Below are 11,531 nucleotides of genomic sequence, written 5' to 3' on the forward strand. Positions count from 1 at the left end.
CCGGGACGTCGTTCTCCCCCTGTACTCGGCCTTAGTGAGGCCGCAGCTGGAGTACTGTGTCCAGTTTTGGGATCCACAATTCAAAAAGGATGTGGAGAAGCTTGAGAGAATCCAGAGAAGAGCCACGCGCATGATCAGAGGTCAGGGAAGCAGACCCTACCATGACAGGCTGAGAGTCCTGGGGCTCTTTAGCCTGAAAAAGCGCAGGCTCAGGGGTGATCTGATGGCCACCTACAAGTTTATCAGGGGTGACCACCAGCATCTGGGGGAACGTTTGTTCACCAGAGCGCCCCAAGGGATGACGAGGTCGAATGGTCACAAACTACTTCAAGATCGTTTCAGGCTGGACATAAGGAAGAACTTCTTTACTGTCCGAGCCCCCAAGGTCTGGAACAGCCTGCCCCGGAGGTGGTTCAAGCGCCTTCATTGAACACCTTCAAGATGAAACTGGATGCTTATCTTGCTGGGATCCTATGACCCCAGCTGACTTCCTGCCCTTTGGGCGGGGGGCTGGACTCGATGATCTTCCGAGGTCCCTTCTAGCCCTGATGTCTATGAAAAATCCTCCCTTCACCCCATGGCGGGGAGGTGGGGAGCGGGCCCAGACCCCAAGCAGCAGGAGGTAAAGGGGGAGTGGGCCCGGATGGTCCATCCTCACCCACTCCCCCGTGTCATTCTTGACAGGCAATTGGCTAGTCTTTTTTATAATAACCCTCTTTTGTAGTTGAAGACTGTTATCAAGTACTCCCTCAGTTAGTTGTCTCTTCTCCAGACTAAATAACCTCAGTTCTTCCAACCTTTCCTCATGTCATGTTTCCTGAAGTTCTAACCATTTTAATAAAACTGGGGATTCATCAGTTAGAAAAAAACCGAGGAGAAGAAAGGCAAAGGTGTACTAGCCAATCACAGGATGACTGAGCCACCAACGTCATGTAGTTATGAAAAAGTTAAATGTGATGATAAGATGTAACAGGTCCTATATTTAACTGAGATGGGGAAGCAAAAATAATGTGGGATGTAATTTGGAAAGCATGCAATTCTGGTCATCCATTTTCAATGAAGAAAATTTAGTTTGGAGCAGATGCAAAGAAGGCTGCTAGGATTAACCCTTTTAGGCTGCATGCAGCCCGCAGGTCACCAGTTGGACAGCCCTGGTTTAGCCTAAAAATGGAGGGTGAAAGGGTCTATGATTGCTGTCTAGACATATATTTTGGACAGGGGATTAACAGCAGAGAGGGAACAGAACCATGAAGCAAGAAGACAACATCATAAGAACAAATGGGTATAATGTGGCCATGAATTAAATTTAGGCTGGAAATTAGAAGGTTTCTAATTACCAGAGAAGTGGAGTTATGGGACTGCATTTCAGTAGGAATAGTGGGGGCAGAACACCTAACAGATTTTAAGGTGGCACTTAATACATTTTTGACAGGGATGGATTTCATGATTCCTTCCCTGTTGCTCAGAGAATTAACCTTACGTGTCAAGAGACTGAATTTATCGATGGGTCAATACTGGAACTTTCTAATGCATCGCATGACTGCACAGAACTGAAGGCTATTTCACATGTAGATTGTCACAACCCAAAGGGTGTGATTTTTGTTTTTGTGTGCTTCGGCACTGCTAAATTGTTCCCGCTAAATTACAGCTTCTTTGCACGGTGGAGTTTTCTGCTGCAAAAGAGAACCCCGGTGCAAGGGAGAATTTCCCGCCAATTTGAAGCTTTCTTTGCAGGGTGCATTTCTTTGTTGCAGCACAGAAATGCTCGTTGCAAAGAGTTCCCGCCACTGGTATGCAAATTTGTTCCCCGCTATTGGCTAGTTCTAAATTATTCACACGTGGCGGCTAACGATTGGCCTGTTAGCCGTATAAGAGGCTTGAGCAGTTTCCGCCCAAGCCGAAGAGGACTCCACATCCATCTCGTGGGGACTCTGGATACACGGCAGGGTAATAGAAACCCTTTGTGAGATTCAGAGGAGCGTGGCAACCTGATCCATCGCCCACCTCTTCCCGTCTTCGAGCGCAACTTTTATAAGACATACCTACGATTCTGATTTTGGTGGCTTGTTCACCCAGAGCATCCGGAGCTCTGTTCCGCGGAGCCTAGCAACCTCCACGAGACCATCTGTGTTGTCTGTCTGTAACCGCAACTCAATCAAGTTTTCCAGCCTACACCACTGCCATCTCGGTGTAAGTAAACAATCTTTTAAACTACTGCTAAGCGTTTGTGCCTAATTCCAGCTCGACGGTCTCCCCTCTCCGACCCGGCGTGCCCGGGCTGCTGGCCACAGCCCGCGTGCAGCACAGGAAAGGGCTCGGGTCGCTCCCGGCCCGCACATAGGTGTGTGATACAAGTGCTGAATTTGTTCATTACAGTGAATAAAGCAAAAGTGATTCATGCTCACCTGAGGCAGCCAAGGTCATTATGCAGGCGCAGGAGTTACACTGGACAGTTGAATCCCCCAACTCAAGTAGCTCCAGAATTGGCTCGAGTAAACCCATTTGGACAACTAGGTCTCTGTTTACTATTCACAAATAAATACAACAGTGAATAGCTAATACATCCTAGCCATGCAAAAAGTATACTTTGGAGTTTATATCACAATGCAAAATGTATTTTGCATTCAACAAGATGCATATGGCTAGAATGGCTTAATTCAAGAACAAACTTCACAGAGTAATTTTTTAGATTTTCTTGCTATTTAACTTTATATAATCCTGTTGCTGTAGATTATAGATTCTAATTAAACTCGATGCTTCTTATTACTCATCTTACTCTTTTTATAGTATATCCCCAAAGAATAAGGAGTTACATTCTTTTTGAAGCTCTCTTGTGGTGGAAAGTCTACTGTGGCATAACCACCTAGAAGGATAACATGGACTGCTCCACCCTCTCGATGAAAGTTTTGCCTGCTGTCACAGGAAATAGAAAGACCTTGACTTGCAGTGTCATCTCAGAGGTCCATGGTCTTGGCAGGGTGAAGCCATTCTGTTAACCACAAAAATAAGTCACCCTTACAAAAATAAATCACCCTTTTCTCTAAGTAATGTGAAACCTAGATCCAGTTATTTCAAAGTGACAAACAAGCACTGTATAAAAGTCAGATTCTAAACACTTTATTTGTTGTTGAAACAACAGCTGGAGGGCCTCTCAATTAGGCAATGAGAAGGCAGGGCCAGGTCAGCTACTCCAACTGTATATCTAGTCTGGATGAAGAGAGATATCTACTTTTGCCAAGAACAGGAAAAAATTGTTAATTACTTACTGTTTCCTTCCAGCAAAAAATTGACAAGAGACAAGGAAGACATCTGTTGAACCTCTACATCACTGGACTGTAGTAAAGCATAATAAGGTTCCAAATGTTCTTCAGTCAGCTGGCTGATCACTGCATAAATTAAAGGAAATGCATTCACTGCAATGTCTCTTAGGTCTGAGAAGTGGCCTATGATTAGGCCTGAGATGTGACCATAGTCAAGTACGGTGCTGTTCCACTTCAATCAGATTCCAGTGCCACTGAAAGAGCCAGCTAATATTATCACTCTCACTTTTAATAACTGGATACTATACCTTTCAACACCTAGAAACCGAAGAAGCTCTTCTGCCCCCTGTCAGATTTTAGTGTGTCCAGTCTTCAATGATAAGAAGCACCTAAACTGTAATGAAATCAAGCCAAGTCTCCAAGTGTAGATGTAATGCTGTTTAATCAAGAAGCTGCACAGGTTTAAACCAGAGGAAAAGCTGATTCATTTTCTAATGTACAAACCATTGAATACTCACTAGGCACATCTACATGTGCTATTAATTCAAAGTAGGTTTACTACACAGTAAAAATACTGCTCAGTAAGCCTACAGGGGAGCATGTCTACATGTGCTCTCTCTTGGGAACAGATTTTTTCCCAGTGGGAGTAGCCCAATACTCTGCTCTGCCTGCCCAATACTCTGCAGCAGCCAGCACCCCCCAACTCCCACTGCCCATGCTAGCCCAGCTAGTGGCAGCTGTCTCCTGGCCCCCTGAACTTTAGGAGGGGACCTGATGTGCACAGAGCCAGAAGAGAGCTGCCTCTGCAGTAGGCAGAGCTCTCCTGACCCCATACACATTCAGACACACAGCTGCTAGCAATCCCCTGCCAAGCAGGACATTTGCTGGGAGCTGTCTGGGGTGTGGTGCACCTGAGGGTAAGCCTCCTGCAGGGTAGGCAGGGCATGGGGCTTGTTGGCAGCTGCTCTGCTCGGCATGAAGCTGGCTGGTCCAGGGACGGATGTGGGGGCTGGCAATCCAGCCCTCACCTGTCCCGCAGAGCAGCCAGCTCTGCGTAGATTCCCAGCACCCACTAACTCCTCGGAGCAGCCAACTCCATGTGGGGATCAGGGGCAGGGGGCAGAGAGCTTTCTAATCCTGGCCCTGATGAGCTCCTAGCTCCTGGGGGGAGCCAGGAAGCTGAGCAACCCCAGGACCGCAGACAGAGAGCTCCCTAACCCCTGTGGTTCCCTGCTGGCTAGGCTGACTGGGAGCAAATTTTCTCCTGGCCAGTGTCTACACATGTTTTATTGCATAGTATCTACTGCACAGTTAATTTACTGCCTATATTTATAGGTAGTAGCTAACTGCACAGTAGACTAATTTACTGTGCCGTAAGTGTATGCACATGTAGACAGTGAAGCTCTACTGCGCAGTAGACTAATCTACTGTGCAGTAAAGAGTTTTATGTAGACACACCCACTGTGTAGAAAAAAATATTTGCCTACTGTTTTTCCCTCTGCTGTTCCCTCATTGCTTATAATTTCTGAATAGCTTCCCTCACCATGCTTTCATAAGCACTACTCAAAATTCTGGATTCCCTTCATATTCATATACTGAGAAGCCTCAGTATGCAGTTTTGGGCCAGCAGTCCTCTGCTGCCTCTTGTTTCCTGTCCATGGGCTATCCCATCTGCTTCTGTGGAGCAAGCGTGGATTGTCTTGCTTCTGAATGTTCCCTACAGGGCTGGATTATGACATGCTGGGGCCCTAAATTATGTTAAACTTAAGAGGCCCCATAGCATTACCAAAAAAGTGTATTATTCTAACCAAAAGGAGTCCCCTCATAATGTGAGGCCCTATGTTGTAGCTTACTTAGCTTGCACCTAAATCCACCCCTGATTCTCTATCATCTGGAAAGAGCTCCACAGTTCTAGCAGGATGTTTTCTCCACTGTCTCCCAGTGTGTTTGGCTGTGTAACTTCTGGGGGTTCAGCATACACACATTTTCTAGTGACATCATGTAATGATTTTTTACAGAAGTACCAGAGTTCTTTTAGGGGCACCATGATTTTCTTCTTATAACATAGAAACAGAATTACACAGAATACCCTGCACAGTTGAGGCTATGATGGCATTTTCATTTCAAATAATATCAAGTTTGTTCAGGAGTTTAACAGTTTGGAAAAAGGTACTTTTGGGTGAGTTAAAATTATGTGAAAATTTTCAAGTGCACTGAATAGGGATAACTTACAGTGTTGGCTCAGGTGTAAGTAATAGAGTGCAGCAGACTGTTGCAAGCCAGGGTTTTCTGAAAATGCTAACGTTCTCAGAGCCTCCAGAGAGTTCTTTCCAAGCAGTGACATTTCAAAACCTGTAGCATGTACAGTGAAAGCACAAGATAAAATACACCTGAAATGATTTAGTTTATTAGGAGTTTAAAAATCCTAGGAACTGACAGCAGCTGGAAATCTGAAACATAAACGTTAAGGTGCGCCATGCTGAAAGAAATTGATGTTCCATCTAATTTGGTATCGCATCTCCAACACTGTCCGGTACCAGTGATTTCAGAAGATTTGATAAATTCCATCATCCAGAATAACCTGCCCTGGAAAAGTCTTTTCTGGTGTGTAGGCAGTTGGTGATAGCAAACACTTATTATCATGTCAAATTTATATAGAAAATATTGTTCATTTCATTCCTAATTGTTTCTTGAATTGGACTTGATGCTTGGTTAAATTTTATCTTGTAACAATTGGTTCCTTCAATTATCTATGCATTGTATGGAAGTGTTTATTTTTCTTATAACAGAAAAACTTACTGAACATATGAAATTTATTTTTTTTAATTTCTCATTAAGTGCTGTGTTCTCCTATTATGGAAAGAGACTGAGTGAAATACAGACAGCCTGTAGACTTGCCTCAGACTCAAATTCTCAGGGTAAATCTCCCTGCCATTGAATAGGATAATTCCCCATATCAGTAGAGTTCTTGTTCTATATAATTACCTTCAGTAATTTAAACCATTCCTGAAAAAAACTAAAGTACAGTTTTATAATGCTGGAGTACAGCAGAGGAGAGAAAAAGAAGCTATCCAATACGGCTGTGTGAAGGTTCGGTATCCGATTTGATTCAGAGGAGATTCGGCCCAATTTGGTGGCCAAATCTCCGAATCTGAATTGAACTGGGAGACCAATTAAAAGGTCTGAATTGAATTGGATGCCTCTGAATCGATTTGGAAAAGATTCAGCTCTGGTAGAGTAGGCTATGCCCTGCTGCTACTTGCCCGCTTCTGCCCAGAGCGAGCCGTGCCTGCATCATCCCCCTCCCCGCCCTGGCTGGGCAAGCAGCAGCAGGGCATTGCCCCCATTCCCAGCGCTGCTGTGCCCGCATCCCCTCCTCCCCCCATTCCCCTCCCCGAGTTCTGCACCTTCCCGCCCCGGCTGGGCAGCTTGTCCCAGCTCCAGCCCCAATTCCCCCCCCCCCCTCCCCCATGCCCTTTTCCTCCCCGCTCTGCCCATCACAACAGACTTTCCAGCTGGAGGCAGCTGTGTCCAGTTTGATGAGGACTACTGCCTGTTTAGTCCATGGCTGCATCTCTGAAGCAGCGCTGAATCTTGGGATCCTATTCGGCCGAATTGAATCGGGACAGTGATTCGAATCTCCGAATTGAATTACTGTCCCTCCGAATCAGCCAAATCTGAATCCGAAGCGAATACCTGCTGCTTCGCACAGGCCTACTATCCAAATAACGCCAAATGATAAACACTGCTGAACAGCAAGTACATTTACAGTGCACAATTAGCACATGACATTACCACAAGACATATTTTAGCTAAGACTTTAGCACAGTGAATGAAAGATTTGTTTATTTGAATTGCAAGAATTTACTATTTTAGACAAGATAAAAAGGACATAAGGTATATAAACTTTCATGCTTCAGTACATGAGTCAACTATTAACTAAAGTCATTTGAGGTTGTATGCACTTTAAGTATAACAATCTCCTGCCCTCTGGATTAACTGGGATTTAGATAAGTATTTATTTGTTTTAAGATCAGTTTCAGTTACTGAAAATTTTCAACAACTACAGAAGGATAGGTTGTGAGAGAATTAAAAAAATGATAAAAGGAAACTTCTTGGGCTGGTATGCTTGATGACTGAGTGACTGAATCTCTCAGCTGTCTGTTTATTTATGGTGTATAAGAGATGGGGAAATGGAAACCAAACCAAATCTTCCTCTACCCCTAATACAGATCTTGTCATATGGCACTGGCTACAGCAGTTTAATAACTTCATTACCAACCAGGAAGTCCTGCTTCAGATCCAAACCTACCCTCAAATGCCAATTTACAGCTCCCTCTGAGGACAAAGGAATCTGTAAAAGTGTTTGTGAGTCCTCCTTTTCTATCTGCATAGAAATGAGGGCTGCTCTGTTCGCTTACGGTCAAATTCATAGGAGATGCTCAAGTGGGAGAAAGACTTCAAGGTTCCCTCTGTGAAGTTGCTTCATATCCTTTATTTATCCTTCATATCCTAGGGCAACAGGATTTGACCATGTGCCAAAATAGCCCCAGTTCTCCCAACCCCTGTATCTAAACCACTGATAGATCCTGAGATTGTCCTTGATTAATTCTGCAGACTGTCCTTTATTAGTTCTAAGTGAGGGAGGTGAGAAAAATATTATCTTAATTAACATTAGGATTATCCAAAGCAAATCCATGATGTTCCAGGTAACCAGTTTCAGAACAATAAAGCTGAAAGATTGTTCTATGGCAAATCATCCCACACAAGGTTATCAATATCCCACCAAGAATAAACACTCTGCTGGACCTTTTGTCACAACATACCTATATTTCAGAAAGGAGAACAAAAGGAGCACGCTTACACAAGATGTTCACCGAGCAGTAAATGTCTCAGATCTACATGTGCACCCCTATTAGGTTAGAGTAAACTAATTTACTCTGCAGCAGGATAGTACTTGTACTAGTACTATCTTTCTGTGGAGTAAAAAACTCCACAACAGCGCATGTGTAAATGCTGCCCCAGGTATCTGGGGCATAAAGGTGCTTTGGTTCAGGGGCTACCTGTCAGCTAACTTCATGACGAAGCACCCTCATGCCCCAGCCAGCCCCTCTGCAGCCTGTTGAGCCAGGGAGAGTAGCCCAGGCTGGCAGGATAACCCTTTGGGTCCCCTGCTACCTGGGGCTGCTCCAACCCAGCTCAATGTGCTGTGATCCCAGGTGTATGTTCAAATAGCAATAAATTCAGAAGTTTATTTCTCCAGAGTTTATTGCTCCTGGGTGCACATTCAAATGATACACCCTGGCACAATAAACTCTGGAGCAATAAACTCCAGAGTGATTCAGTCACTCAATCATCAAACTCTGGAGTTTACCGCTTCACATTAATTGCACATGTAAACGCACCCGAGATGTACGATTTCATGCACTGCTGCCTACATGTTAATGGAAGTAGAACACATACTTTAGAAACACAATTTCTATAGCAACTCTGAGCTAATGACTCAAAACAAAGTACAGAATTAAAAAGTAGAGATACAGTCTAAAATGTACAAGTGGTAAATCAGTGAAACTGCATGGGAAGGATGTGATCACACTTTTGTTACACATGCAAAGTCATACAGCTACATCATACACAAGCTGGACTCTGGAGAGATTAGAATTCACCCAGACAAAGAGAACAGAGTTGTGAAACTAGTAGTAAGAAAATACTGCTAATTAAATGTAATATTATTAATAGATTTACAAAAATCAAGGTTAAAAGAAAGAAGGATGACTAACAGAGAGACAGAAAGATCAGAGAGCTGAGAACTTCATCCATAGGGGAGGGGAATTGGCCCAAAGGAAGTTAGCAGCAGTCATGAAGGATGACTAAGTAGAAGGGAAACCAAGAGAACACAGAACTGGAGAGACCTACCTTGTTTTGTTTTTTTAAGTGAGACAGGTAAATGGAATGAATCACAGCAGTGAGACCAAACAAAAATGGGAAGAAAGACTTTCATTAACAGGTCATAACTATAGAAGAGTTATTTCCATACTATGAGGGGAGTGAAAACATAAGCATGCCACCAACTGCAATGAACTTTAATTAGCATCAACCTTCTTTTCCTTCCACATCCAACTTCATATACAATTCTAGATGTAAATTTTGCCATCACTGCACAAGCCAGCTTCAAGATGGAGTTCTCTAAAGGAAAAGTTTGCTGATATCTTACCTCTTTGATTGTATCACTAGGTGCTGGGACATACTAATCCAATATAACCAGTGAAACCAATCACAAATACAACAGAAAAAGATCTTGTTTATAAAGAGCCTTCAAAAACATGCAAGGTGACTAATATATCATTTAGTGCAGATGCCTTAACAGTCATGTTTTTACAGTATGAACAGGCAGCATCAACTGTTTATGACCTACCTCTAAGACAACAAAACCAAAGGAATCCAGGAAACAGAAGAGACAAAGATACATTTGAAAGTCTACATGGTGTAAAATCAAATTACTTGCTTTTCAAAGTCTAAAGAGAAAGCAGAAAGTATCCCAGAGGTTTATGCAAGAGAGATAACTCATTTGAAAAATTAAATGCCAGAGGACTGGTTTTAGATAAATGATGAATTAATCAAATGGGGATTCTTTTAAGTGACCTATTCAGAGAAGGAAATAAGTACTTCGTTAGCAAAACAACTCTAATTTTATAAGTGAATCCCATATCTGCAATTCCAGCCACATTTTCACCACCTCAGCTCATTTCTCAAAATCTACCTTCTTGCTTCTGTGCCCAGGATCTCACTAATGTCTCACCCTTCACCCCACTCCCCTCCTTAGTATATTACCAGGATTGTGTGAGAACTTCTGTAGAAGCAGTGGGAGAGCTTCTGGGGGCAATATGCTATGGGTACACCCACTGGGGGCAGAGGAAGAGCCCAAGGCCCCCCTCCCTTCCAGGTCAGTGCCCATCTATCTGAGCCAGAGAGCCTAGAGTTGGAAGAAAAACAGTGTTGGGTTCCCTGGGTGACTTTGGGCCAGTCACCTGGCCTGGGGGAAAGCAGATAATAAGCATGCTGTTGCAGTGCAGGAAGTTTTGGTGTGTGCTAGATGGCTACAAGAGAGAGACAGAAAGCAGCTTGGGGCCAGCAGGACAATCCAGACTAATGTAACAGTCCCAAAGACTGGAATGAGTCTCCACAAAAGTACCAGGGATTCAGGTTTCTGAGCTCAAGTGACAATACAGCTTCCGAGAACATGAAGAAGATTGATTGGGACAGGATCGATTGGGACACAGGTTACCAGTCTGCTGGAACAGGTCAGAGAATCTTACTCTCTATAGGTAGGGTTACTTTGGTGGGAAAATGTTAACACACAGCTTCTATTGGGCATCTCTTTGTGGGTTTGCTTCTGATATTTCCAAGGAGATACTACCTCTGGATAACAGTATGGATAAAGAGATTATTTTGTTTTCATATAAAGTATTTGTCCAGTGATATTGCCTTGTTTCTCCAAGAAGGGGGAACGGTTCTTAGTAAGAAGCATATAACATGGGCTTGCCTTTACCAAGACTGGGATACTACCCTATTCTGACAGTCAATACAGATCATCAAAGCAAAAGTTCCATTTCTCACTGAAGACAACAGGCCAGAGTTTCTGAAGACTTTGTTATTGTAGATCTTCTCAGATTACCCCACATTAATATTAGTGAACACTCCACATACTCAACCTAGCCTGAAAGACCTATGAAGAAATATTCTTTTTCTGTTGATGAAATCTGAAATTGGTGTGAGGGCAAAGTATAGACTTCTTGGTCCCATAACTAGCCCCTGTACAATTTTGGAATTCTATCTATACAAACCCATCAATAATTTCCTGTACATTGCTCAGCGTCATGACAGCAGCAACCCTTACCATTGCAACAGCCTTGTTGGTTGATCTACTAAGTGGTCAGCTGGGCTAGGGACAGATCGTCAAAAAGTCTAAGCCTGAATTGATTCAATCTTTGCAGGTTAGTCTAACCCTCCCACAGCTCACGGGGCAAGGAGTATTGCCAGGCCTTGGTCCCTAGCTAGCACTCTGAGGCAAAGTGGGGAGGGAGAAACTGCTTGTGTGGAGTCCATGCATCTGTTGATGATACTGGATCCCTCTCCCCATAGGCAACACATAAGGGGACATGGCGGGGGGGGCATGTGTCCCCCCTGAGAGTGCTGGTGCTACCCCTGACAGTGAGTACTCCGGCTGGTTAGTGCCCCCCCTAAAATTGGCTCCACTGGCAGCATGTCAGA

At 43.8% G+C, this 11,531-nt stretch overlaps 1 protein-coding gene across 4 annotated transcripts in view; it reads right to left on the reverse strand.

Moving 5' to 3' along the window:
• LOC102374835 (vacuolar protein 8-like) overlaps positions 1-5,873 on the reverse strand; it is a 58,919-nt gene extending 53,046 nt beyond the window's left edge. For all 4 annotated transcript variants that reach the window (XM_025211844.1, XM_025211845.1, XM_025211843.1 and 1 more), the window contains exons 1-3: positions 5,493-5,873; positions 3,267-3,386; positions 2,406-2,525 (exon numbers count right to left, since the gene is read on the reverse strand). In XM_025211844.1, the coding sequence (XP_025067629.1) occupies positions 2,406-2,525; positions 3,267-3,386; positions 5,493-5,604 (352 nt within the window). In that variant the 5' untranslated portion in view covers positions 5,605-5,873. The remainder of the gene's footprint in view (positions 1-2,405; positions 2,526-3,266; positions 3,387-5,492) is intronic.
• Positions 5,874-11,531: the final 5,658 nt, after the last annotated feature.

The sequence above is a fragment of the Alligator sinensis genome, unplaced genomic scaffold, assembly GCF_000455745.1.
Source record: "Alligator sinensis unplaced genomic scaffold, ASM45574v1 scaffold417_1, whole genome shotgun sequence".
NCBI classification, from domain to species: domain Eukaryota; kingdom Metazoa; phylum Chordata; order Crocodylia; family Alligatoridae; genus Alligator; species Alligator sinensis.